General features: G+C 34.8%; 1 protein-coding gene across 4 annotated transcripts in view; it reads left to right on the top strand.

Moving 5' to 3' along the window:
• The window catches only part of VWA3B (von Willebrand factor A domain containing 3B), a 230,197-nt gene that overhangs the window by 72,678 nt on the left and 129,565 nt on the right, over positions 1-27,954 (top strand). For 3 of the 4 annotated variants that reach the window (XM_051984663.1, XM_051984661.1, XM_051984662.1), the window contains exons 9-10: positions 5,572-5,697; positions 21,227-21,349. In XM_051984663.1, coding sequence (XP_051840623.1) covers positions 5,572-5,697; positions 21,227-21,349 — 249 coding nt within the window. The remainder of the gene's footprint in view (positions 1-5,571; positions 5,698-21,226; positions 21,350-27,954) is intronic. The other variant, XM_051984664.1, reaches the window with a different exon arrangement.

Below are 27,954 nucleotides of genomic sequence, written 5' to 3'. Positions count from 1 at the left end.
AATAGGCTGCAACATACTATAATTAAAGAATGATGTAGTAGGAGTGATATAAAGGCCAGGAGAAATATGTGACAGAAAAAGGGACTGAAATGGTCATATAGTGAGGGGGAGGGATAATTGATGGACAGCTTGAGTGCTTTACTGATATTCAAAGCAATTTTAAGATCTAGAGGAAACTCCCCAGTATATTGAGTAGACTCCCAGCTTACAGTTTAATTAAATATAATAATAATTATTATTCCTAGCATTTATATAGAACTTTAACATTTGCAAAGCACTTCACAAATTTATTTTATTCTCATAACAATTCTGGTAGGTGGGTGTTATTATTATTCCTATGTTAGAATTGAGAAAACTGAAGTAAACAAAAGCTAAGTGACCTGATCAGTGTTAACCCAGCTAATAAGCGTTTGAGAAAGGATTTTAACTAAGGTTTTCTAGACTTCGGGAAGGAGAGGAGACAGTTGTATCCACTGCACCACCTCAATGTCTTAGAGAATTATATATATATTAAAAAAGTGACAACATACATTAAGATAAGCTGTATAAAAAAGGTACAACACTGGTGTCAGTAACTTAGGTCCATGTGGGAAGTATTTATAGAGTGGATAAAAATGTATAGCTGGTTCAAAATAGTCATTTATAAGAAGGCAGCTGGGTGGTATAATGGTTAGATTCCTGGGCCTGAAGTCAGGAATACTCATCTTCCTGAGCTGAAATACAGACTCAACACTTACTGACTGTGTGATCCCGGGCAAGTCACTTTACCCTGTTTTCCTCAGTTTTCTCTTCTGTAAATTAGCTGGGAAAGGAAACAGCAAAACACTTCAGTGTCTTTGCCAAGAAAACCCTAAATGGGATCACAAAGATTTGGACACAGCTGAAAACAATAGCCACTGTTTTTATATGTATAAATATTGTTTTTCTTTCTCTTTCTTTCTTGCTTGCTTTCTTCCTTCCTTCTTTCCTTCCTTTCTCCCTCCTTCCCTCCCTTTCTTCCCTTCTCCCTTTCCCTCCTTTTCTACTTTCCTCTTTTCCCTTCTTCCTTTTTTCCTCCTTTCTTTCCTTCCTTCCTTTTTTCCTTCCTTATTCCCTCCTTCCCTCCCTCCCTCACTTCCTACCTTATCTCATAATCTATTTGTATAACTGTGACTCTGTCAATATACCTTTGTAACACTTCAAAATAAAACTTTCCATAATTCATTTTTTTCTTTGTTTTGGTTGTTTTTTATGTGCATGCTTGCTTTCTACATCTCTATAAAATCTTTGTGAGGGTGACATGCATCCACTGAGCATATTCTTGATAAAACACTGAGAAGGGAACAGGCAGACTTTCCCAGACTTTTGCAGATGTTCTAAGGCCTTTCAAATGCTGTGGTAACATTGAGGAAGCTAACGGATAATTTTATATATACCTGATAAATGCTTGCAAGCCATATAGAGACCTTGTCACTACCGACCCCAGGGATTTATAATTCATTTTTTCTGATGGTTTTCTTTTCATATTTACTTATAACTTCCTGTTATTTAAACTGTTACTCAGTGGGCCGAAGAGAGAAAGAAAGCTTCAGAGCATTCAATTTTTTTTTTTTTTAAGAGTAGACTGCTACTTAACACGAGGGCATTTTAGCAGCCAAATGGAAACCAGTCTCATAGTCACAGTAGTGGGAAAGAGTTGTGGGTTTAAGGATTACATTTGGCAGCAAAGTGCTTATATTTTTAGTGTTTCAGTATAGAGTTGGTTTCATGTAAGATTTCATTCCCCAAGCTATTGATAGCTGCAAAGCCTTGGTGGACAGGTTTCATGTCTGAGGCTTGTCACTTCCTTCTTTATGAATTGAAGCTATTAATACTCTTTCTTTTAATTTTACTAACCCCCCTAAATGGAAGGAACTTTATTTTTTCTCTTTACTTTTCCTTCTCTTAATGCACTCTTTCTTTCTCTCTGTTTCTCTCTCTCTCTCTCTCTCTGTTTCTCTCTCTCTCTCTCTCTCTCTCTCTCTCTCTCTCTCTCCTCTCTCTCTCTCTCTCTCTCTCTCTCTCTCTCTCTCTCTGTGTGTGTGTGTGTGTTTCTGTCTCTCTGCTTCTCTCTCTGTCTCTCCTCTGTCTCTGTTTCTCTCCTTTTCCCTCTTCCCTCCTCCCTCTCCTTTCCCCCCCTCTTTCTTTTTCTCCCTCTCTCTGTTTCTTTGTTCTGTTTCACTACAAATAAATAACATTTTGTCCTATTGCTCCCAGAAGCACCTTAGTGGTTGATACTTTCTTTCTACTTGTGTACCATTTTGTAGTGGACCAGGATTATACCAGAGAAACCTGAGAGCAGCTCATATTACTAAGAAAATTGTGTCTGTTACTATATGCCATCTGGGGATCAATCGAGTTTCTTCTTAGCTAAATCTCTTAGTGTTCTTGTGAAAAAATTAGAGTGATTTTTATATGAAGCTCTGAAGTAGACCATCTTTTTAGGCTGAGCACTGGGCAACTGTGACTTGGAGAAAATGGTTTATAGATTAGGACTAAGAAAGTGAGTGAAAGCAGTTACTAGGAACAGTGGCAGCTACTTGTCAGGAGGGAGACAAAGTTTATAGGTTTGCTTTTATAAATAGAAATAGATTTTGTGTAACAAAAAACAATTACTTCTAAAATAAACATGAAACATTTTTGGTAGTTAGTATGCCAGTTAAAGGTATAACATCTTGAAACTATAGAGACTATATATATATAAGAATAATAATTCCCCAGTGTAACAATGGTCTACTGATATGAAAGGACAAGTTATGAAAGAGAAAATAATATCCAAATGAAAACAATGCTTATATTTTCTAATAATCAGAGCAATATGAACCCAAGCAACCTTATGATACTGACTGTTCATTCACTAAAATGGAAACAATATAAAGAATTTATAAAATCCAATGTTGATAGGAATATAAAGAGACAGATGTATCATATACTGCTTTGTTAAAGGGAATTATTTATTGGTACAGACATTTTGAAGAGTAGCATAAACAATATGTCCAGTCACAAAATTTATCTATTAGTCTTCTGTGAAAATCCTAACCCCCAAAAATCATAAAATGGGAAAAAAGAAACTATTTGTATCAAAATATTCATTACTATGTTATTCAATGTGGCAAACATGGAATCAACTTACTCTCCAATAATAGAAGACTCACTAAATAAATTATTGTATGTTAATATATTGGGCAGGGCAGCTAAGCTGATAGAGCTTTGGGCTTAACCTCAGGAAAATTCATCTTGAGTTAAAATCTGATCTTAAACACTTACTTGCATGAGACCCTGGTTTCCCCAATTGTAAAATAGCTGGAGAAGAGAAGAGCAAATCACTCCAGTATCCTTGCCAAGAAACCCCTTAATGGAGTCACAAAAAATCATTTCACAACTGAAACAAATGAACAACAAAATGTACTGGAAGTTTATAGTCCTGTGAAAAATGATCAATGAGAATGGCAGAGTAGATAGAGAGAAAGCTAGTTTAGCCTCTTGTTGTCCCAAGTAACTTTCTTAAGATGAAATACAAAAACAAAATAGGTGGAAAGAGATAAAAAAAACATGGACAATTAAGATTGATAGGGACTATTTGGTTGGTGTAGGCTGCACCTTCTCAACTTTATTTTATTATGGTTACTTGGAATACTTAGAGACTTGCTTAGAATTGTATGTGTCAGATGAAAGTCTACCTCTGTTTTCCTGGCATGAAGGAAGCCACCTAACTATCCTCTATACTATTTTGCCTCTAATAATTCAAGTCAATCAGAATTTATTTATTTTATAGTAGCTTTTTATTTTTCAAAATACATGCAAAGATAGTTTTCAATATTCATCCTCACAAAACCTTGTGTTCCAAAATTTTCTCCCTCCCCTCTCTCCATCCCTCTCCCAGGAAGCAAGATTAAAAAATATAGATTAAACATGGGCAATTCTTCTAACATATTTCCACATTTATCGTGCTGCACAAGAAAAATCAGATTAAAAAGGAGAAAAAATGAGAAAGAAAAAAACAAGCAACCATAACAAAAAGGATAAAAAGACTACGTTGTGATCCACATTAGGTTTCTATGTCTTCTTTCTGGATGCAAATAGCTCTCGCCATTCCAAATCTATTGAAATTGACCCGAATCACTTCATTGCTAAAAAGAGCCAAGTCCATCACCATTGATTACCATATAATCTCATTGTTGCTCTATACAATGTTCTCTTGGATCTACTCAACTTCACTCAGCATCAGTTCATTCAAGTCTCTCCAGGTCTTAACCAGAATTTAGATACAGAATAAAATCAGCAAACCAAAATCATATACACAATGATTATGATCACATGAAGGAAAGAAAAAGAAGGATGCAGGAGGATTATAATAATTATCTTTAAGTATTTAAAAAGATGTCATATAGAAGAGTAATAAGATTTGCTCATTTTAATCTGAGAAGATGGAATCAGGAACAATGGGTGAGAATTGCAAATGAACAAGTTTAGGCTTGATAACTGGGAAATTTTCCTAATGTTTAGAGTTAGGAAATAGAATAGATTTCTCTTTGGAAGATGATGGGTTCATTCCCCATATTGGAGATCTTTAAGCAGAGCCTACATAACCACTTTCCAGCTAGATTATAATGGACATTTCTTTCAGATAAGGATTGGTCTAGGAGATCCTAAGGTCCCTTTTAAAGCTGAAGTTCTGTATTTTTTGTGAAAAAAGCAAGGAAACTAAAAATGAACAAAGTGATAGAACTTCTAGAAAGCCTAGAGAGAAATAAAGAGCAAATATATAGAATGGGAGATTTGGAGTGGGAAGGGTGCTTTACAGACCACTGAGTCCAATTTCCTCAGTTTATTGATAAAATTAAGGCATAGAAAAATAAAATGACTTAACTAAGTTCACACAGCTGTCACATGTTTGAGGCAAGATTTGTACCAAGAGTCTCCTGACTCCTGATGACAATATCCTGCAATCCATTCTAAAATAGAGATTTAGAGTTAAGATTTGTTCTTTGTTTATTTGATTGCCATTATTGGTAGCTATGAATTTTATAATAAAGGTTAATTAAATTAGTAATGTTAAGGTGGTTTTGTAGTTCACAATTATGGAAATAATAGCTAAACTAAAAAATAAATAAATCCAGATAAATCTCAAAAATATTACATCTTCCTTGTGTCATCAGCACCCACAGCCATGATAGTTTCTAGCAATTTTTCCAGCTTCAATATTTTGATTAATAGCAATACTTCCATAAGAAAATGATTATTTTTTTCTTTCTTTTAATAGTCACTATTTCTTTATGTAGACTTCATGGTTTTAAGATTTTCCATAAGGATGAAATTCATGTGCAGACTATTAGAGATATTAGGCCAGAACATGGAGAAATGTACTAGAATCTTGCAGGAGTTGATCATAAGTTTAACAATACCTGTTCTATATTAATTTATATTAATAAAAGTAACTCAAGTCTTGCAGTTCTGGTATTACTCTTTAACAGTAAGTCAGTACTATTAGCTGTACTGGTTGCTGCATTATATTGCCTCAGCTGACTGCCCAGTTCGTATTCCCCATCCTAGGAGCCGGGGTCAGAGAGGATGTGTATCTGATCTGGAGAGAGCTGGAAGAAGCTCGGAATACACTGGCACAGATCCAGAAGGTTGTTGATGATTCCACGAAACCTGAAGGTTCAGGAGCCCGCTGTGGTAGGTGGTGTTTGTGGCTACTCTCCAATCTGGAACCAACAAATGAATCAACAAAACAACATTCTTTTTACACGTCCAAATTTAACAAGACTAGGGGAATTAAGCTGCTTGTGAGCTTAACTGCTTATATGGTAATTTTTTTATTTTAGTAAAGAAAGAGTTCATCCTTCATATGTATAATTGATATCAAATTGCTTGCCTTCTCAAGGAAGAGAGAAGAGCAAGAGGAAGGGAGAGAATTTGAAAGTCAAAAAATTTTGAAATGATTCTAAATTTCTTTTTTGCATGTAATTGGGAAATATTTAATTAAAAAAAATTAAAAATGAAAGCAAATCAAAAAGAGTCTATCAGCCCTAAGCATGGGTTTCATCACTTGCTGAATACTCCCAGGGGGAATTCTTTCAAGCTTTATGGGGTGTTTGTGCTTGCAGACAGGAGCTTAGATCATTTATTATGTGCTCTAATAGTCAGTGTCATGGTATAAAAAAGAATGTTTAGAAAGTAATCACTTTCATGTAGAGCTAGCCCTATAGGAAATATGAAATTTCTAGCTTCGACCTGTTTTTTTTAAAAAGACTTCTTAGTTTAGTGATGAGCTCTCACACAAAGTTCTGGGTGTCTCTATTTCTGCTTTTGGGATCTCAACCTATTCCCCAGAAAGGATCTGATAAATCGATTCATACTGGGTTTTAAATGACTTGATGTCATTCTTTCTATGGATAAGAATGCCATTGCAAAGCCTTAAGTCTCAGGAGCATATTTCTTAATTATGTGATTTCAAGAGAGGTAGAGGTGAAATGGAGAATTGGAAGACTAACTGGTTTTGAATCCCACCTTTGCTACTTACTGCCTATGACACCTTGGGCAGTCTTTTTACCTCTCTCAAACTCGCTTCAATTTTCTCATCTGATTCCTCTAATCTTTTAATTCTAAATTTGTGATTGCTACATTGTTTTATGTAGTCAACTAGATGGCATAGAGTGCTGTACTTGGAGTCAAATCCCACCTTGGATATTTAACTAGCTGTTTGAATCTGAGCAAGTCACTTCAGTGCTCCTTGCCTTACTTTTCCTCACTTGTAAAATGGGGATAATAATAGTACCTGCCTCACAAAGTGTTGTGGAGATCAACTGAGATAATACATGTAGAACTCTCTGCAAATTTTTATATAAATGTTAACTATTATTATATAGTTTTATATATATATGTATATATATATACAACTATAGTTATATAACATAATAATGTTATATATTATGTATTAACTATTCTTCTTCTGTCCATCCATCTCTTTTCTTTTTCTTTTTGGTGAGGCAATTGGGGTTAAATAATTTGCTAGTAAATTAGATCTAATTGCTAGTTGCTGGTAAATTAGATCACACAACTAGTAAATATGAAGTGTCTGAAGCCAGATTTAAACAGCTCCTCTTGACTCCAGGATTGGAACTCTATCTACTGTACCATCTAGCTGCCCTTGTTACTCTTTTGCAAAAGAGTTTCACAGTGCCTGGCTCATAGTAAATGCTTAATAGCTATCTACCTGCCAGTTTAAAGAAGAGATTGGACTTAAGGATCTCTGAGATCCCTGCCCACTGTGACATTCTATGATTCATTATAATTTGTTGGCATCAGTAGGTGAGAGAATTATTTTGTTTGTTTTATTTTATCAGAGCCATTTTTATCTTCCATTTTTTGGTGACTTTCCTGGGGTCACACAGCTAGTAACTGTTAAATGTCTCTTGAATCAGGTCTTTTTTATTTTTTATTTTTTTTATTTCAAGGCTGGTGCTAGATCTATCCACCATACCATCTAGCTACCTCATATCTTCTATTTTTAAAAATAGAATACTTTTAAATATATTTTCTTAAAAGTATGTGCATACATGCTTCTACAGAGATGAAGTATTATAAGAACCCTATGCTTGCCAATTGTACTATATCTAAGGAAATCTCCAGGAAAGAAGTCAAAACTCTTTTTAGGTGAGAGGTTCTTGAAGAGGACCATGACATTGGAGAAATGATGCTGTGACATGTAAGTGAATTGGATTTAAGTGAGGGAAGCTGTGCAAGGTCACCTGTCTCACTTTCCCCTCCAGAGCCATCTGGGTCCAGTGGCCAGACATAGGTTAGGAGGACTGGGGTGGCTCAGGATGCAGTGGGAGATCTTGGTCTTTTTAAGCTAAGGTCTTTAACAGGTTTCAGTTTGAGTCAGGCCATGGATAGAGGACTGGAATTAGGAAGATTTGAGTTCAAACGCAGGCTCAGACTTTTAATAGCTGTATGACTCTGGGCAAGTCACGTAATTTGTTTTTATCTTAGTTTCCTCATATGTAAAATAAGGATAATAATAGTACCTACCTCCTAGAGTTTTTGTGAGGATCAAGTATGATGATAATTGTAAAGCTCTTAATACAGTGCTTTAACATAATAAATGTTTTATAAATGATAGTACTTATTGTTCTTATTCTTGTTATCTATGCTTGCTTTTCTACCTGTGGGGATATGAACCAAACCTTTCTTCCTGTCATTTAAGCCAATTCCTTTTCCTATTTTTTCTTTGAAAGGCATAAGCAAATGGTGCCATTTCATAGGATTGCAGATTTAGGATTTTCCAAAAGGAAGGAGATAGTTAATGACAGAAAAGTGGGAAATTCTCCCCAAAAGGAATGAGGTAAAGAGAGTACTATTCTACTGACTTTTGAAAAAAAAAAAATCACATCGTTAATAGCCCAAGTTTCTTGCAGCACTTCTTTTTTTTTTTTTTTAATTTTTATTTTTTTATTTAATGATTACTTTATATTGACAACATTATTCCTTTCACTTGTTTCTTTTCCGATTTTTTCCCCCTCCCTCCCTCCACCCCCTCCCCTAGATGGCAAGCAGTCCTTTATATGTTGGATATGTTGCAGTATATCCTAGATACAATATATGTTTGCAGAACCGAACAGTTCTCTTGTTGCATAGGGAGAATTGGATTCAGAAGGTATAAATAACCCGGGAAGAAAAACTAAAATGCAGATAGTTCACATTCGTTTCCCAGTGTTCGTTCTTTGGGTGTAGCTGCTTATGTCCGTCATTTATCAATTGAAACTTAGTTAGGTCTCTTTGTCAAAGAAATCCACTTCCATCAAAATATGTCCTCATTCTTGCAGCACTTCTTACTCAAGCCGAGGTGACTTCAGTTTTAGATGTGGACAGTGATTGGAAGAGAGAGAGCAAGCCATGATGTTCATGTAGTGACTCACTGATTTGTTTGATGTAATTTATTATTAAATGGGGCTGCCTTACTCAGTTTTAAAGACCTGAAACCTCTTTCTTTTTTTAAATGATATCAGCAGCACCTAAAAGGCATGAAATAGGATTGCTTATCCACTTAATCCACTTTTTCCTCTCACCAGTGAACCTGATGTAGTTATCTTAATTTTTTCCTTTATCTTAGAAAATGAAAGAATGGTCACATGAATGAATTACTCATAGCCTAGAAGATAGCTCATGGTGTTGTGATGAATGAAGGCAATTTGCTGTTAAGACCTTCTTAAATTTAAGAAAAGGGATATGCCCTTTTGAGTACTTTTTCTTTGATTAGAGCAGGGGAAATTCAGGGCACAGGCCATATTTTAGATCTGTCAGTATATGATGGGTAGGGGGAAGGGGAGGGAAAGATGGGACAAAAGGGAGAGGGAAATGAAGGAAGAGAAAAGGGAGGGGCAGGAGAAAAACTCATTATAACTGAGTTTGAGGGTTACTTTAGGCCAAGAATTTTTATATAGGGTTGTAGTTCCTAGAAACAAGCTCCAAGTTCATTTGGCTGAGACTTGAAGGTGGAGAAAATTAAGAAAATCTTATTGGAGTGGGGGATAACATGGTAGAGAAAAGGGGGCTCTTCTCAGAAAACCTGCTACCCAAGAGAGGAAGGTGAAACTCAGGACTATCTTGGAGATGGTTATTATAAGATTGATATTATTTATATTGTCCTATACTTGTGACATTATTAGGTTGACAGAAGGTGCTCAAGAGACTTATTTTCTTTGCCTAGAAATATTGTTTGGCTAAGTAAGTGTTTGTATGTACATAACATCCCCTTTCTCCTTCTGTCCTCTCTATTTCTTCTCTCCCATCCCACCCCTCTCCTCTACCCATCACATACTGGCAGATCTGAAATATGGACACACTGACCTGTGCCCTTACTTTCTCCTGCTCTACCAATGACTCCCTTACTCTAATCACACACATATACACACACAGACTCATATTCATTCATGTTTTGCTAAACTGTATCTGAGTGTTTGTATATGTAAGAACTAAACTACATAAATAAATATGTGTGTATATAAAGCTAAACTACATAAATAGATATGTATACATGCATTTATTTTCTATAATACAAATATTATATGTACAATACATTTACATATATGTATACACACTACACACACACACATATATAATAGGTTAACATACATGCACACATATTTTAAATATACATCGATATGATATATGCATATACATATACACATGCACACAATGCACTTGTATTTATGCAATATGGGTAACACGAATGTAATTATATATATATATGTATATATATATATATATATACATTTTTATATATGTACACACAAATCTGTGCATATAGTTGCACAATACACAATATATATTTTTATGTGCATATATACACACTTATATTTGTATACATAAATATGTATATAAACACCTATATATTGCCATCACTATTGGTTGCAATTTTAGATTGCAATGATGGTTATATTGGATGGAACTGGTTCTAAAACTGTTTATTCCAGTATGATCATGACCCACAAAGAAAACCTTTTGTGTGAAACCTTTCCCTCTTATTCTTCCTACTTCCTCAGAGGGATCATGAACATAAATTCCAATACATTAACATATGCTGCCTTTGGATGCTCCCATAAACCATCATCCTTTGCCAGCTGTGCTTAAGCTGTGTGGGGAATAAGGGTCAGAGAGGGTCGCACTTAAGTTCCCTTCCTTGTCTCCCACCTTCCTTAATAAGCAAGTCTTATAATATTGGGGTTAGTTTCAGTCAGAAATATTTCTCCAGGGGAAAAGCTCTGGCAGAGGGCCCATTATTTTTTTCAATCCACTTCACATAAGGATATCTCAAGGCTAAAGGTGAGGATTATTTAATGGAGACATTATTTGGACCATGGCCAATTTTTGTCCACACACATATCTGCTCACATAGCCGATTTAACCCTTTGGTGACACTTTTAACAAATGTACTAGGACTTTTGTTCTAAGTAATGGGTCCCCAATAATGGGGATTGTACAGAGGCTTACCTGAGTTGGAAGAGATGTTCAGCTTCTCCCCTTTCTTGTCCATTTGTTAAGGAACAAGAAAGAAGTCATTATAATCACCTCAAAAGTTTTTTGTTTTGTGGAGGTTTTATACTTATTTTAATGATGTTGCCTTTACCGAAAACATTTTGGGGGGAACACCTTTGTTAGAAATGCTTAGATCCTTAGATTTAGAAATTAAATATTAGAAATCCTTATTAGAATAGCTCAGTTTGTAAGCCAGGTAAATAATGTCATTATTTTATAGTTATGCCATATATTTTTTTAAACAGATTACCAGAATTTGAGAGTTAAAAGGAATTTCTCAGAGTCTGTTTGGCTTAACCCTTATTCAAAAGGAATTCCTGTTTATAACATACCTGTCTGAAGTTCTCTAAGGGGAGAGAACTTTGGAAATGTGTCATCTGATTAAGGACAACTCAAAATTTTCAAAAGGTTTTCTTGCTATCAATAATAAAATGGGCTCTTTGCAGTTTCCTCAGGCCATTTAAAAATCATTACAATGGTACTTTACATATGTCATCTCATATGCTCCTCATAACAAGCTCATAGGGTAAATATTCTCTTTTAAAGTATTTTTTCAACTAAAACTCTTCCCAGCTTTTATGTTAGAGTTAGTACCAACAAATTTCTATTCCTTCTAAAAGAATTAAAATTTTCTATTATTGAGGACAATTGGAAGAAAGTTGTGGGCTCTAAAGAAAGAATTATAAGATGTGGTGTGTGTGTGTATGCGTGTGTTGTTGTTTTTTAAATAAGGTAGCATCAGAAGGATAAACATATAGCCTGAGTCAAACAAGGTTAAGGGTCAGACAACTTATAAGTGTCTGAGACCAGTTTTGATCTTGGGAAGATGAGCCACCTATCTTCTGAACCACCAAGCAGGGAATTCAAAGGCATAAGATAGCATAAAGTTGATATAATCATCTCTAAGGTTAAGAGTTAAAGAGAAGTGAGGTCATTGTAGAGATAATAAACAGAACAGGAAAAACAGAGATTGGGGGTTCAGTGAGAAGGAAAAATAGCATTTAGTAGAAGTGAAGTCAAGAAAGAGAGATGATGGGAGATCATGATCAAGAAAGGAGCGTCTGAGGTAATGATCACTGAGGTAGCAAAGTTATGATTGACAGTGATGGTGAGAGCTAAGCTACAAAACTAGGGTGAGTGGTTGAGATGGAGTGAAATCACAGCTTATGGGAACTGAGCATGCACATTGAAATTTCTGGGTATGAGGGCAGGGGATGGATTAGAAAGAATCAGTTCCTGAACTCTTGGATAAAAGAGGAAAAATGACTGAGTAATGCACTAAGTCAGGAAGCACTTGTCAAATGCTTACTCTGTTCCGAACACTATGCTGAACACTGGGTATACAGATATAAGTAGAAAGAAATACAGTCCTTGCTTTTAAGGAGTTTGCATTCGAATGGGAAAAAAGTTAAAAGAATGCTGAAAAGATGTTGGGGAAAGACATAAGGTACTTGGTTTGGAGGCATGAAAGAGCAGGGCTTTTTAAACTGACTGAACTCCTGCTCAGTTCCCAACTGGTATAACCCAAGCTGGTATAGGATGACATTCCCTTACACGTTGAACATATACTTGGCTCCTGTTTGGATCTGGTTATCTGAGTCCTTGGATGAAGTCATGGAAGTGAAAGGTCTGTTGTCTTAAATTACAGAGGTCTGAGGCAGTCATTTAAAAAAAAATCATTTGGTGATTAAGGGAAGATTAAGGGTGATTAAGAATAGGTAGGACATTTACAGATGGCATAGGTTTTAGGATGAAGAAATCTCCAAATCTAGTCCCTGAAAGCATCATATATTCCCCGAGGTAGAGACCCAAGTGTCCAGATAGATGGCAGATCTTAGAGTTAGTAAAACCTATATTTAAGCTTTCCCCCTAATATATGTATTATTATGTAGTGATCTTGGACAATTGACTTAATCATTCATTTCCTCCTAGGCCATTCTCTTGAGATTATAAATTACAGAAAGAAAGTTTATTTGAATTGGTAGAGGGGGTTTCTGGATGAAATCATGACTTTAGATGAAGGGGAAAAAATTGGCAGAGTAAGTTTTGCCTCCATACTTGACATCCCACTGCCACCTACTTGGCTTTGTCACTAAAGTACCTTGAAGAAAGAGGGCTGACTTGCTGTAGTATCATTTTCTCAGATCATTTGGTGACATCTGCCCTCAAGAGGAGGATTAACAAATCAAAAGGGCAAATGCCAGAGAGGGTGAGATTTTTGAGACCCAATCATATGTCTTGCATTTTCAAAATTATTTCTGAGAGGAAAAAAAACACAATCCAACATTAATATCCAGGTCAATGGGGTAAAGCTACTGAGACTGAAAATTAAATTTTCCTTTTAAAATACTACATATGAGGAGGTTTTATGGATTAGAATGCCAGAGATGCAATGCATTTAACTTAGTAAGTTCCAGTAAAGCATCATATGATGAAAGGTACTAATCAAAATGTCAAGGCTAAAATTATGTGGAGACCAACATTAACCAAAGGCATGGTAGTCAAAACAGAAAATCATAATAAATTCTAAGGAGCACTTAACATCCTATAACTTCATTATTTTTCTTTAAAATTTTTAAAAAACATTTTAATTTAAAGTTTTGAATTCAAAATTCTATTCCTCCCTTCCTTCTTCCTGAGATGGTAAGCAATCAAATATGGGTTATACATGTAACAATTTTGTAAAAATATTTTTATATTAATCATTTTGTATAAGAAGACTAGAATTAAAAAAGTGAATGAAAGAAAATGAAAAATAGAATGTTCCAGTCTGTATTCAAGTAGTATCAGTTCTTTCTCTGGAAATAGATAGTATGCTCCTTCATTAGTCCTTTGGGATTGTCTTGTATCGTATTACTGAGAATAGCTAAGTCATTCGTAGTTCTTCATCATATAATGTTAGCTTTTATTGTGTATAACAGTCTCCTGGTTTCTGTTCACTTCACTATGTATCATCCTGCTTGTCATTTTATATAGCACAATAATATTCTATTACAATCATATACTACAATTTTTTTAGCCATTCCCCAACTGATGGACATTCCTCTTTGATTTTTTAAATTCTTAGCCATCACAAAAGGACACAAATAGGTCTTTTCCCTTTTCTTGGATGTCTTTGGGATATAGACCAAGCATTGGTTTTTGCGAATCAAAAGCTAGGCACAAGTTAAGACAACCCTGAGGTATCACTTCATACCTCTCATATTGGTTAAGATAATAGGAAAAGATAATGATAAAGCTTGGAGGAGATGTAAGAATACTAGGACACTAATACATTATTGGTGGAGTTGTAAGCTTCTGCAAAGCAATTTAGAACTACGCCCAAAGAGCTATCAAACCGTATATACTTTCTAATCTAGCAGTCTCTCTACTGGGTCTGTAGCCCAAAGACATCCAAGAAAAGGGAAAAGGACTCACATGTGCAAAAATGTTTGTAGCAGCCGTTTTTGTAATGACAAGTAGCTAGACCGGATGCCTATCAGTTGGGGAATGGCTTTATGAGCATAATGGAATATTATTGTTCTATAAGAAATGACAAACAGGCTGACTTCAGAAAAGCCTGGAAAGATACATGAACTGATGCAAAGTGAAGTGAGTGGAACAAGAGAACACTGCACACAGTAACAACAAAATAATGTGATGATCAATTTTGACGGACTTGGCTCTTTTTAACAATGAAGTAATTCAAGGTAATTCCAATAGATTTTTGTTTTGTTTATTTTTTTACTTTTTATAACTGCTTTTTTATTTTTCAAAATACAGGCAAAGATAGTTTTCAACATTCACCCTTGCAAGACTTTGTGTTCCAAATTTTTCTTCCTCTCTTCCTACTTCCCTCCTCCTCTAGACAGCGAGTAATTCAAAATAGATTAAATGTGCAATTTTTCTAAACATATTTCCACATTTATCATTCTGCACATGAAAAATCAGATCAAAAAGGGTAAAAAAGAAAAAATAAGCAAACAATTAAAAAAAGGTGAAAATGCTATACTGTGACTCACATTCAGTCTCCACAGTTTTTTCACTGGATGTGGATGATTCTTTCTGTCACAAATCAGTTTCCATAAACTTGTGATGGAAAAAGCCATCTGCATTTAGAGAGAGAATTGTGGAGACTGAATGTTTGTCAAAGCATAAAATTTTCACCTTTGTTGTTTGTTTGTTTGTTTGGCTGTGTTTTTTTTTTTCTTTCTCTTTTTTTCCCCTTTGATCTGATTTTTCTTGCACAGTATGATGAATACGAAAATAAAATTTAGAAGAATTGCATATGTTTAAACTATGTTGGATTGTTTGCTGTCTAAGTGAAGGAGAGAGGGAAAGAGAAAAATTTGGAACACAAGGTTTAACAAAGTTGAATGTTGAAAAACTATCTTTGCATGTATTTGGAAAAATAAAAAGCTATTAAAAAACCCCCAAAAAACAAAACAAGCAAATCCCAAATCAAAAGGCATGCATCCACATCTTCAAAGCCTTTTGGGCATAGTGCCAAATTGCTCTCCAAAATGGTTGGATCAATTCACAATTCTACCAAAAGTGTATTAGTGTTCCAATTTCTCACACCCCACCCCAACATCCAACATTTTCCTTTTTTTGTTGCATCAGCCAATCTAATGGGTATGAGGTAATACCTCAGAGTTGTTTTACTTTGCACTTCTCTAGTTAATAGTGATTTAGAACATTTTGTTATATGACTATTGTTAGATATGATGTATTTGAAAACTTCCTGTTTACATTGTTTAACTCTTTATCATTTGGAGAATGACTTATTTTTTTTATAAATTTGTCTCAGTTCCCTATATATTTGAGAAATGAAGCCTTCATAAGAAATCATTGTTGCAAAAATTTCTTCCTAGTTTTTTGCTTACCTTATAATTCTGATTGCATTGGTTTTATCTGTGCAAAAACTTTTTAATTTTATATAGTCAAAATTATCTATTTTATATTTTGTAATAGACTCTATCTTCTTTGATCCTAAATTCTTTTCTTATCCACAAAACTCACAGATAAACTATTCATTGCTCTCTTGATTTGCACATGGCATCATTCTTTATGTATAAATCATATACTCATTTTGACTCTATCTTGGCATAAGTATGAGATGTTGATCTATTCATAGTTTCTGCCATCATAGGTAAATTTTGAACCTTATAATTTAAAAATGTTCAAAAATAGCCAAGTTGGGGTGATAGGAGATGAAAGAAATGGCAAATACTTGAATACTCCAAACCAAACAAATAACCTAGTGGGTACTAGCTAATAAATACATCTCTATAATAAATTTCTTCCCAGAAGAGTCTTGACTAGACATTTGTTTCTAAACATGCATCGCACAATGTACTAAATTCATTTCTTGTCTCTATTTTCTGAAAGAAAGTGTCGTATGGTGAATAGAGCTGGTCCTAGTCTTAGTATTCTGTATGTTCGTTAAGAAATCTCACTTTGGACAAATAGTAATAACATCTAATATATATATATAGTGCTTTATAGTTTCTAAAACATTAAAAAATATCTTATTTTATTTTTTCAATGACTTTGGGAAGAAGATATCATTATTATCCTTATGTTACAATGAATACAATATGGCTGAGATTAAATGATTTCTCAGGGTTACAGAGCTCATAAATGTCTGAGACAGGATTTAAACTCAGAGCTTCTTCAGTGCTATATATTCCGTTCCATCTAGCTATCTCTTTTTGAAGAAGAATGAGGATGAAAGGAGGAGGAGGAGAGGAATGGGGAAGAAAGAGGGAGGAGAAGAAGGTAGAGGAGGAAGGGGAAGGAAAGGAGAAAAGATAGATGAAGAAGGAAGAGGAAGAGAAGGAGAAGAAAGAAAAAAAGAAAAGGAGAAAAAGTAGAAGAGAAAGAGTAGAAGGATGAGAAGAAAGAGAAAGAAGGAGAAGAAAAGGAAAAGGAGGAAGAGGAAAAAGAAGAAAAGCAGCAGCAGGAGGAAGAAGACAAGGAAGAGGAGGAGCATGATTAAAAAGGACAAAGAGGAAAGGAAGAGAAGGAGCAGAAGAAGGAGGAGGAGAAGGAGAAAAAAGGAAAAAAGGAGGAAGAGAAAAAGGAGAGAGGAAGGAATAGGAGAAGGAAGAGAAGGAGGACGAAAAGGAGGAAGAGAAGAGGAGAAAAAGACAAGGAAAAGGAAGAGGAGGAGGAGGAGGAGGAGGAGGAGAAAAAGAAGAAAGAATAGAGGAAGAAGGAAAAAGAGAAGGATGATAATGACAATGATGACAAGCATATTTTAGGCATCTATTCTGTCCAGGTACTGTATTTTAAATACTGCAAGTACAAAGAAAATCAAAACTATACAAAAATCCTGACCACAAGGATCTCAAAGTCTAAACTAAACTAAACAACCCTCCCCCCCCCCCACAAAAATACACAAAGACAAGATTATATAATTAAAATGGGAGGTAGTCTTAGAAAGAATGAACTAGCAGTGGGAAAGGACACATATTGGCTATATGATTCTAGGAAAATCATTAAAATCTCTCAGTGCCCCAAGAGATTCAAAGACTATTAATTTCAGAGGAGATCTCCTTCAGCATTGACAGACAAGACTCTCAATACCAATGAATACACAGGTCCAGTTGTATCCCATCCATGCCTCCTATTTAACTCTGGGAGTTCCCTAAATTTCCTTAATGCTTGTCTTATTTGACATTCTATTTTTCTGTTCCCCCTGTTTTCCACTAAAGTATCTAAACTTGATTTGCATTCAGTGTGCCTAAATTTAACCCTTCACTGTACCAGGGCACTAGGCAATGTGACAACAGCAGTTATAAAGAGGATTACCTTAATAACACTGTATAATTTAAGTGGCATTAGAAAGCCTTGCCTGGAAACTAGCCATTGACCCATACCTAACACTGGATACCAAGATAAAGGAGAAATGAATTCATGATCTAGACATAAAGAATGATATTGTAAACAAATTAGAAGAACAAAGGATAGTTTGTCTCTCAGACCTTTGGAGGAAGAAATTTGTGACCAAAGAAGAATTAGAAATCATTATTGATCCCAAAATAGATAATTTTGATTATATTAAGTTAAAAAGGTTTTGTATAAACAAAACTAATGCAGACAAGATTAGAAGGGAAGCAATAAACTGGGAAAACATTTTTACATTCAAAGGTTTTATAAAGGCCTCATTTCTAAAATACAGGGAGAAAAGACTCATATTTATAAGAATTCAAGCCATTCTCCAATTGATAAATGGTCAAAGTATATGAACAGACAATTTTCAGATGAAGAAATTGAAACTATTTGTAGTCATATGAAAAGGTGCTCCAAATCACTATTGATCAGAAAAATGCAAATTAAGACAAGTTTGAGATACCACTGCATACCTGTCAGATTGGCTAAGATGACAGGAAAAAATAATGATGAATGTTGGAGGGGATGCGGGAAAACTAGGGCACTGATACATTATTGGTGGAGTTGTGAACGGATCCAACCATTCTGGAGAGCAATTTGGAAAAAGTTATCAAATTGGTCATACCCTTTGATCCTGCAGTGTTTCTACTGGGATTTTATCCCAAAGAGATCGTAAAGGAGGGAAAGGGACCCACATGTGCAAAAAATATTTGTGGCGGCCCTTTTTGTAGTGGCAAGAAACTGAAACTGACGCCCTTCAGTTGGGGAATGATTGAATAATTTATGGTATATGAATGTTATGGAATATTATTGTTCTATAAGAAATGACCAACAGGATGATTTCAGAAAGGTCTGGAGAGACTTATATGAATTGATGCTGAATGAAATGAGCAGAACCAGATCATCATTGTATACTTCAACAACAATACTATATGATGATCAATTCTGATGGATGTGGCCCTCTTCAACAATGAGATGATTCAAATCAGTTCCAATTGTTCAGTAATGAAGAAAACCATCTACACCCAAAGAGAGGATCATGGGAATTGAATGTGGACCACAAAATAGCATTTTAACTCTTTTTGTTGTTTGCGTGCATTTTGTTTTCTTAGTTTTTTTATTCTTTCTTGATCCGATTTTTCTTGTGCAGCAAGATAATTGTATGAATATGTATACATATATTGGATTTACATATATTTTAACATATTTAACATGTATTGGACCACCTGCCATCTGGGGGAGGGGGTGGGGAGGAGGGGAAAATTTGGAACAGAAAATTTTGCAAGGGTCAATGGTTGAAAAATTATCCATGGATATGTTTTGTAAATAAAAAGCTTTAATAAAATTAAAACAAACAAAAGAAAGCCCTGCCTGAAATTAAAACAATGTTCCTACTTGTCTACTGTGACTTTATCCTACCCTCATTCCTGTTCCAAAACTTGAACTTCTTCATGAGCTTAGAGATGTTAGGAAGAGCAGTGAGTGAATAAAGCCCTAAAGCCCTAGATGTATATTCGGGAAAACCTGAATCCAGATCCAACCTTAGACATGGTTTGACCTTGGGCAAGTCACTAAATTTGTTTGCTTAAGTTTCCCCAACTGTGAAATGGAAATAACAATAACACCTATTTGCTAAGATTGTTGTGAAAATCAAATGAGTAAAGCCTTTAGCATAATGCCTGGCATTATATAAATGATGCTATATAAATGCTTATTATTTATATACTTAATAATAACTTAGATACATATTGCTATTATTACTATCTTGTCAAATCCATTTACTTTTTCTCAGTCATCATTCTTAATGATCTCTCTAACATTGTTGACCCTTGGATATACTCTCCTCGAATTTTCATGTTTTCATGAATCTGCTTTTTTTTTTCTTTATTTTTTCCCTTCTTTTTTCTTTATTCTTTTCCCTTCTGTCAGAATATTCTTTTCTCAGTTTTCTTTGTTTGAATATCATCCAAGGTACTTCCTTCTAATTGCGGGTCCATCCCAAGATTTTAGACTCATCCTTCCTTCTCTTTTCCTCTACATCCTATATTATGATTTTGTCAGATCCCATGGATTCAATGATAATTTCTTTCCCAAATCTATACATTCACCTCTAGTCTGTCTTCTCATCTCTAGTACTTCAACACAAACTGCCTTTCAAACATTTCCAAGAGTCTGTCTCATATCCATTTAGGTGGTGCAATGAATAGAGAGCTGGACCTGAGTTCAAAACCGGCCTCTGATACTTAATCCTGTTTGTCTCAGTTCCTCATTTTTAAAATGACTAGGAAGAAGAAATGGCAAAACACATGAGTTTCATTGCCAAGAAAACCTCAAATGGGATCATGGAGAGTTGGATATGAGTAAAACAACTCAATAATAAGTCCCATAGGCATCTCAAACTCAACATGTCCAAAAAATAATTCATTTTTTACTGTCACCCTCAAATTTCCCTATTTCTGTTGAAGGTACAACCATGTTTCATTTGGGTTGCAAACTCAGAATATTTTAGATTCTTTTTTAGATTCTTCACTCTCCCTCAATTCCCATTATTGTTTCTTTGATATATCTTATATAAGTCTTTTTCTCTTCATTCATCATCTATTCATATGTAATTACCCTAGTTTAAACCCTTATTAAGTCTCCTCTGTATTCTTGCAATAGTTCCTCATCTTGGGTCTTTCCTTTCATTAATCTGTTCACACAGCTGCCAAATAGATATTCCTAAGTATGATGATGTCATTGCTCAAGGTTACCTATATTTTCTGCAGGATTAAATACAAACTCCTCTTTTTTTTTTTGACATTTAAACCCCTTCACGATCTACCTCTGGCCTACCTTCCTGGACTTAATACTGATTAACCACCTTTACACAGGACAACTATGTGACACAGTTGGATAGAATCTTGGGCTTGAACAGGAAGATGAGATTTCTTGAGTTCAAGTCTGACTTCAGATGCTTATTAGCTGTGTGACTTTGGGGAAGTAACTTTACTCTATTTATCTCAGTTTCCTTGTCAATAAAATGTCCTGGAGAAGAAAAAGGCAAAGCACTCCAGTATCTTTGACAAGAACATCCCAAAGGGATCATAAAGAGTCAGACACAACCAGACTGACTTGCTTGCTATCTTTCAGATGTGGTACTTCATCTCTCTTCACAACTATAAACATTCTTTTTGTGGTACTTAAACATTTTTTTTTGTCTTTGCTCATTTTTTGGCATTAGCCTTTATGACACTATTTTTTTTTTTTTTACAGTTCTGTTCTTCTTTTCTGTTTGTCTTCATGTTAGGAGAGTCCCTATTTTTAAAAGGAAGTGCCTCCACCGGGAATCTTCCGACAAATATCTCCAAAGAAAGTCAGAAATTGTTGGAAGAGGCGGCAGAAAGCAAAAAAGAAGAGACAGAAGGAAATGGTAGGTGAATTTGGCATTTTCCCCCACTACCTTTCTCAGTAATATCTGCTGACTGACATTAATACTTTTATTGTGGGCAATTTGGGCCTTTGACTGGATTTTGCTAATAAATTATTGTCTATATCTAGGATTGTAGGAACCTGAAAGAAGGAATACAGATGAGAACTTTGACAGACCAGAAGAGCCTGAGCTCTAGAATTTATTGTCACAGAGCCCTCAGCTTAACAAAGAGGCAAAAAAAAATTTTGGTTAGAGATTGTAAGATGCAGGGCAACCTACAAATTACAACCATGTTAGTCTATGTGGAAAGAGTGCAAGGAAACTGATTTATGACCTCAAGAGATTGTTTGATGTTTTTGCTTTTGACATAAGCTATCAATAATTAAATCTGCACTAAATGCAAATTGGTCTGCTTGTTGGAGGACAAGGTACAAGGGCTAGAAAGATAAGTCTTTGTTCTCCAGCTAATCATGGAGGGCAAAGGCCTATCTAGGAGAACTAGAAGAGATCAAAGATCCAAAATAATTCTTAGGAACACTGATTTAGAATTGAGAAAGACATGAAATATTATATAGTCCAATCCACTTATTTTAAAGATGAGGATCCCAGGGCTTGAGAGATTAAGTGAATTCCTCAAAGAATTAGCAGCCTTTTCTGGTACCCTAGAACTCTCTCTCTCTTACCATAGAATCTTAGTTTTAAATCTGGAAGGGGCTTTAGAAGCCATTGAGTCCAATCCTCACCACCATTTTCCAGATAGGGAAAGGTACAACGAGTATGTAAAATGTGATTTGAATTCATGTATTCTTGATTCCATGTCTAATTCCTCTGTCCAACTATGTTTGGAATACTTAACCTGAGATCATTGGTTATTCCTTAAAGGATCTGAAATCTTAGATGGGGAAGAAAAAATATCTTTATTTTCACTAATTTCTAACTGAAATTTACCATTTCCTTTAATAATAAATATAGACAACAGACTATTATTCTGAGAAATCTATAGGCTTCACCAGAGTACCAGAAGGGTCCATGGCATAAGAAAGGTTCAGAACCCTGATATTATGCCCTGGTTTGAAAAGAGAATATCCAAATTAGGGTCAGAAGAACTAATATATTAAAAGGTAAAAAAGTCTGAGAGATAGAAGGAAGATCTCCAAGTGACTGGAATGATGTAATAGTGGAACTCCTTGCTCAGAGACTGAATATGGATTTACTAAAGAGGAATCAGCAATTAAGTTTTATGGAAGGATCAGGAAAATTCCCAGATATCTCTAAAAATGAGGAAATCTATTACTATCCACTAGAAAAAGAGCTGTGTTATAGTGACCAGCAATTTCATTTTGAGGAGAATGGGCCTGAACATTTGGGAAATATGGTATCTTCTTAGGGCATGTATTCAGAATGTGAGCAAATAACTTCCTCAAAACCTAAAGACTGTTCCCATTTCTGATGATTTGTGGGGGGAAACCAGTGATGCTACTAAATAGAAATTAGAAATTTTGAAGATTTGAGAAGCAAAGTTAAAGTTTTAAGGCCAAAAATAGTCTTATTATTATTATAGCCAATTGAAGGTGGGACTTTATGAGAGAAAGTAGGATATGGAAGATTAATAGCTAGCTGAAAAGATTGAATCAGCAAATGGACATTTGATTTATCAGTCATTTCAGTTCACATCTGACTCTTTGTGATCCCATTTAGGGTTTTCTTGGTAAGGATATTGGAGTGAGTTGCCATTTTTCCTTTACATAGGAGGAAACTGAGGCAAGCAGAGTTAAGTGTTCAGGTTCTATGGCCATATTTGAACTCAAGAAGATAAGTTTTCCTAACTCCAGATCAGGCACTCTATCTGGTACACCACCTAGTTGTCTTTGATTAGGCAGCCATGGCTCAAAATGGACTCTTGGTAAGGGGAAGAGTCACATAATTAAAAAGAATATATTTGCCTGCAAAGTGGATGATTGATGACCAATCAATAAGCATTTATCAAGTACCTACTTAAGGACTCTGATTTAGGACCTTCTCACCTCAAGTTTAGATTATTGTAGTTGACTTCTAATTGATCTCTTTGCCTCAAATCTATTCCCATTCCAATTCTTCCTCCACTTAACTATTGGATTGATCTTCCTAAAGCTGTTAATATTCTTTCCCCTTCTTTCTAACCATTTAATAAGCAGAAGCTCCCTATTACCTACAGGAACAACTCTAACATCTCTGTTTGGCATTAAAAGCCCTTTATAACCTAAGTGCCTTTCATCTTTCTAGTCTTTTAACACCTTATTCTCAGCAATGTATTCTCTTCCTGTCCTTTATGCTTGTAATTCTCTCTCTCCTCCTCTCTATCTCCTAGCCTCCTTGAAGTATCACTTAAAATCTCACCTTCTACCAAAGTCTTTCTTAATCTCCCTTAATGCCAGTGCCTTCACATTGTTGATTATCTCTAATTTATCCTGCATACATACATCTTGCATGTCTTCTTCACTACTAGAATGTAAGTTCCTTGAGAGCAAGGGCTATTTTTTTTTTTTTTTTTGCCTTTCTTTGTATCCTAGAGTTTAGCACTATGTCCAACTAGTTGCTTAATAAATGTTTACTCACTGGCTGACTTACTAGCAGGACTTTAAACAGGAAAAAAGGAGGAAAAGAATTTATCAGAGATAAGCCATTAAGTCATTAAAATCTGCAATGGAAGGGTTATAGGAGAGATATTGGTATAGTATGCATTATATAGGAGAACGTGATTGCAAAGAGAAGCAAAAATAGCATTTGTTACCTCAGATAGCTTTTCACCAATGAAGGGCAGTGTTGAATAAAATGTACTAGAGAGTTTAACTTGAAGGGAGAAGTTTGACATCACATGTATTTATTGAGTTTTAATAGGAGTGATTAATGGTAAGAATAGAAGGGTTCACTTCATAATGAGGGAAAGATTAGTTAGCACAGGTAGTGGGGTAGCATTGTAGATCAAGAAGATGGACATTTATGTAGAAATCCATGAATCTGAGGAGGGAAGGCATTTGGGTAAAGTACCAAAGAGGGTGGAACTTGATGGTGAGCATGTTATAGGCTTCCTGGTCACCTGGAGGAGCTGGATCATATCATTCATCCTAGAAATTAAAAGCAATCTTGTAGTCAAGGTATCGTTGTTGTGGCTGATACCCATATAGTCTTAATTTTATGATCATTTAATTTTTCACAAATGAAACATGACACTAATGTTCTGAATTTGCCTCTGAAATAGGAAGTGTTGATACCTGGGGCTAGCTGGATAGGGAGGTAGCCCTAGCCCTAATCAGAGGAATTTTTACCTCTTGGACAGTGTGAGGGAGGAGTCCAGAATCTGAATCCAGGAAGATTCAGGGACTCTACAAGGGACTCAGTAAGGACAAGATGTTTATATTTTTTATGTAGAAAACTAAACCATATGTTTAAGATTATCATTAGCAACTGGGTAGTTCAAAAGAACGATTGGGGCACAACTAAGTATGATGTGATTCTAAAAAGCAAAATTGTATAGAAAAGGTAAAAATAGTAATTATCTTGTACAAATGAGGTACAAGAAGAAGAACTGAAAGAAGAATTAGATGGTGAAAGAGGGTTGTTAATTCTGGAACTCTATTCTCATCAGGAAGAGGTTAAAGAGGGAAGAATAGAAATATATCTGTGGAGAGGATATAAAAATCTTCTAAATCCAGAAGGAAATAATGGGGTAAGGATATTACCCTAGGGTGGGGGAAGGATTAGGGAGGGATTTTTAGAAGGAGCCCTACTTACAACAGATCAGTATTAAGGAGAGGATAATATGTACATTTAGAAGGGAATAAAAGCATTCTAAATGTATAAAGAATGGCATATGGAAGAATGTGTAGATTAATGGGAATGGGATAAAAAGGGATAGGGTAGGGGAGAGAGGATAAAGGAGGGATCACTGAAGTGAGGGTAGGTTAAGTAATAGGAGGGCAAGGTAAGTTGAAATAAAGTAGAGGAGTGAGAAGGGTTTAGATATGAGAGATAGAGATAAACATAAAACAAACATCAGGAATATTTATTATATAAAAAGGGATAATAATCATGATCTCAGACAAAATTAAAGCTAAAAGGTTTAATCAAAAGAGAAAAATAGGTAAACTATACACTATGTCCGTCATATTAATATTGAGTTTAAGTAGTCTAAATTTTAAGTAGTCAAACTTAAAATAACTAGGCAGTATAAGCTTGAAATATTTCTGTGGTGTAGGAAATGATGAGTTGGTGAAGTTAGAAAAATGTAGAAAGACTTGGATTTATAAAAGAAGTTATCCACTTAAAGAAAAATAGAGGACACACAATCATAGTATGGTCTTATTATAGTATGGTGGGAATGTATATATATGTATATGTATGCACAGCATATGTTTGTGTGTATAAATTATATCAATGTATGTGTATATTTATGTGTGCATTTATCTCCAGGGTTAGTTGTAACCTTCTTGAGAAAGGTGGAGATGGGAAAGAGGGGGAAAAAAGGATAACGTAAAAAGTGCACAGCAGAAAACAAAAGAAAGCCTATAAGGAAGCAAAGAAAAGATAGGTAGCTCTGAACACAATGGATTAATTACATAAGTTTTCTTGAAATGGAAATTATTGCCTTATATTTTGAATTCTTATGTTCTGCTCTGCATATGGCAATGTTTTTTATTTTGCTTTTCCTATTATCTATTTAAGTTTAAAATAAATAAAAAAAGAAAGGATGGATTTTGAATGTAGATTAAAACATACTATTTTTCACTTTTTTGTGGTAGGTTTTTCTTTTTTTTCTTTTTGGTCTCTATTTTCTTTTACTATATGACTAATATAAATATGTTTTGCATGATTGCACATGTATAACCTGTATCAAATTACTTTCTCATAAAAATGTCAAAGGAAGGGAGGAAGGGTGAAAATTTGGAACTCAGGAGTTTTAAAAATATAAAATAAGTTTTGATTTGGGGCAGCTAGATGGCTTAGTGGATAGATTGCCAGCCCTGAAGTCAGGACAATCTGAGTTCAAATCGGGCTTCAGACACTTAACAGTTTACTTACTTCTGTGATCCTGGATAAGTCACTTAACCTCAGTTGTCTTGCTAAAAAAAATGTTCTGACATAATTGGGAAAATAATAAAATATTCTTTTTAAAAGAACCATTCTTCAATTGATAATTGGTCAAAGGATATGAATAGATAGTTTTGAGATGAAGAAATTAAAGCTATTAATAGTCATATTAAAATTCTCTTTGATTAGAGAAATGCAAATTAAAATAACTCTAAAATACTACTGACCTCTATCAGATTGACTAAGATGGTAGAAAAGTTAAATGCCATATGCTGGAGAGGATGTAGAAAAGTAGAGACACTACTTTTGCACTGTTAGTAGAAGTGTAAACTGGTCAAACCATTTTGGAGAACATTTTGGAACAATGTCCAAAGGACTATTAAATCATCTATACCCTTTGACCATTAATACAACTATTAGCTCTGTATCTTAAAGAAATAAAAAAAAAGAGCTATATGTGCAAAAATATTTAACAGCAGATCTTCTTGGGGTGGCAAAGAATTGGAAACTGAGGGGATGCCTATCAGTTGAGGAATGGCTGAACAAATTGTGGTATGATTGGGATAGAATATTTTTATGCTCTAAGAAATGAACAAAATGATTTCAGAAAAGCCTGAGTAGACTTATGAATTGATGCAGATGAAGTGAACAGAGCCAGCAGATTATAATACACAGTGATAGCAATATTATAACAATAATAGACTTTGAAAAATGTAGCTGATCAATAGAATGAACCAAGACAATTCCAAAGGACTTAATGATAAAAAATTCTATTCAACCTCCAAGGAGAACTGATGAACTCTAAGTACAAATTGAAGTATAATTTTTCACTTTCATTCTTTTTTCTTGCTTTTTTTGGTAACAGCTGGTATGGAAATGTTTTGTATAATTTCATTATCCATAACTGATATTACATTCCTTGCCTGTTCAATGGATGGGGGGAGGAATTGGAGGGAAAGAATTTGAAATTCAAAGATATCTTTTAAAAAGACTGTCAAAAGTAAAGAAATAATAAAAATGTTAGCAAAAGAAGCAAGAAAAAATAGCAAATGGGTGCTGGACAGCTTCCCATTTGTATGGTTCAAATGTTCCTCCTAATTTCCATTCTTTTTATAAGGTTGTATACCCTATTTACTTCTTGTGTTTATAGATCATGGGCTTGAACACTTGACTGTATACATTCCTGGGGAAATCAATCCAACAAATGTTTATTAAGCATCAACTATGTACAGAGGATCAGGCTTAGTGCTAATGAAAGGGAGAAAAATAACAATTTTTGCTCTCAAAGAGCTGACATTCTCTTGGGGAGACACGGTATAGTTAAGTAAATGTGAGATAATTTTAAGGTACAGTAAGCACTACGTAGGGAAATCATGAAAGACTTCCTATTGGAGATAGAATATGAATTGAACCCTGAAGGATCTGAAAAATTCCGAGAGAGATAGCGGCGAGTGTATTCCAGGACAGTACATGCAGATATGAGATAGAATGTTGAATTCTATCAATAGCAAGTAGGTCAGAGTACATGAATGGGGTCC

This window comes from Antechinus flavipes, chromosome 3 (genome assembly GCF_016432865.1).
Source record: "Antechinus flavipes isolate AdamAnt ecotype Samford, QLD, Australia chromosome 3, AdamAnt_v2, whole genome shotgun sequence".
In the NCBI taxonomy this organism is placed as follows: domain Eukaryota; kingdom Metazoa; phylum Chordata; class Mammalia; order Dasyuromorphia; family Dasyuridae; genus Antechinus; species Antechinus flavipes.
This window is presented reverse-complemented; position numbering and strand designations above follow the sequence as displayed.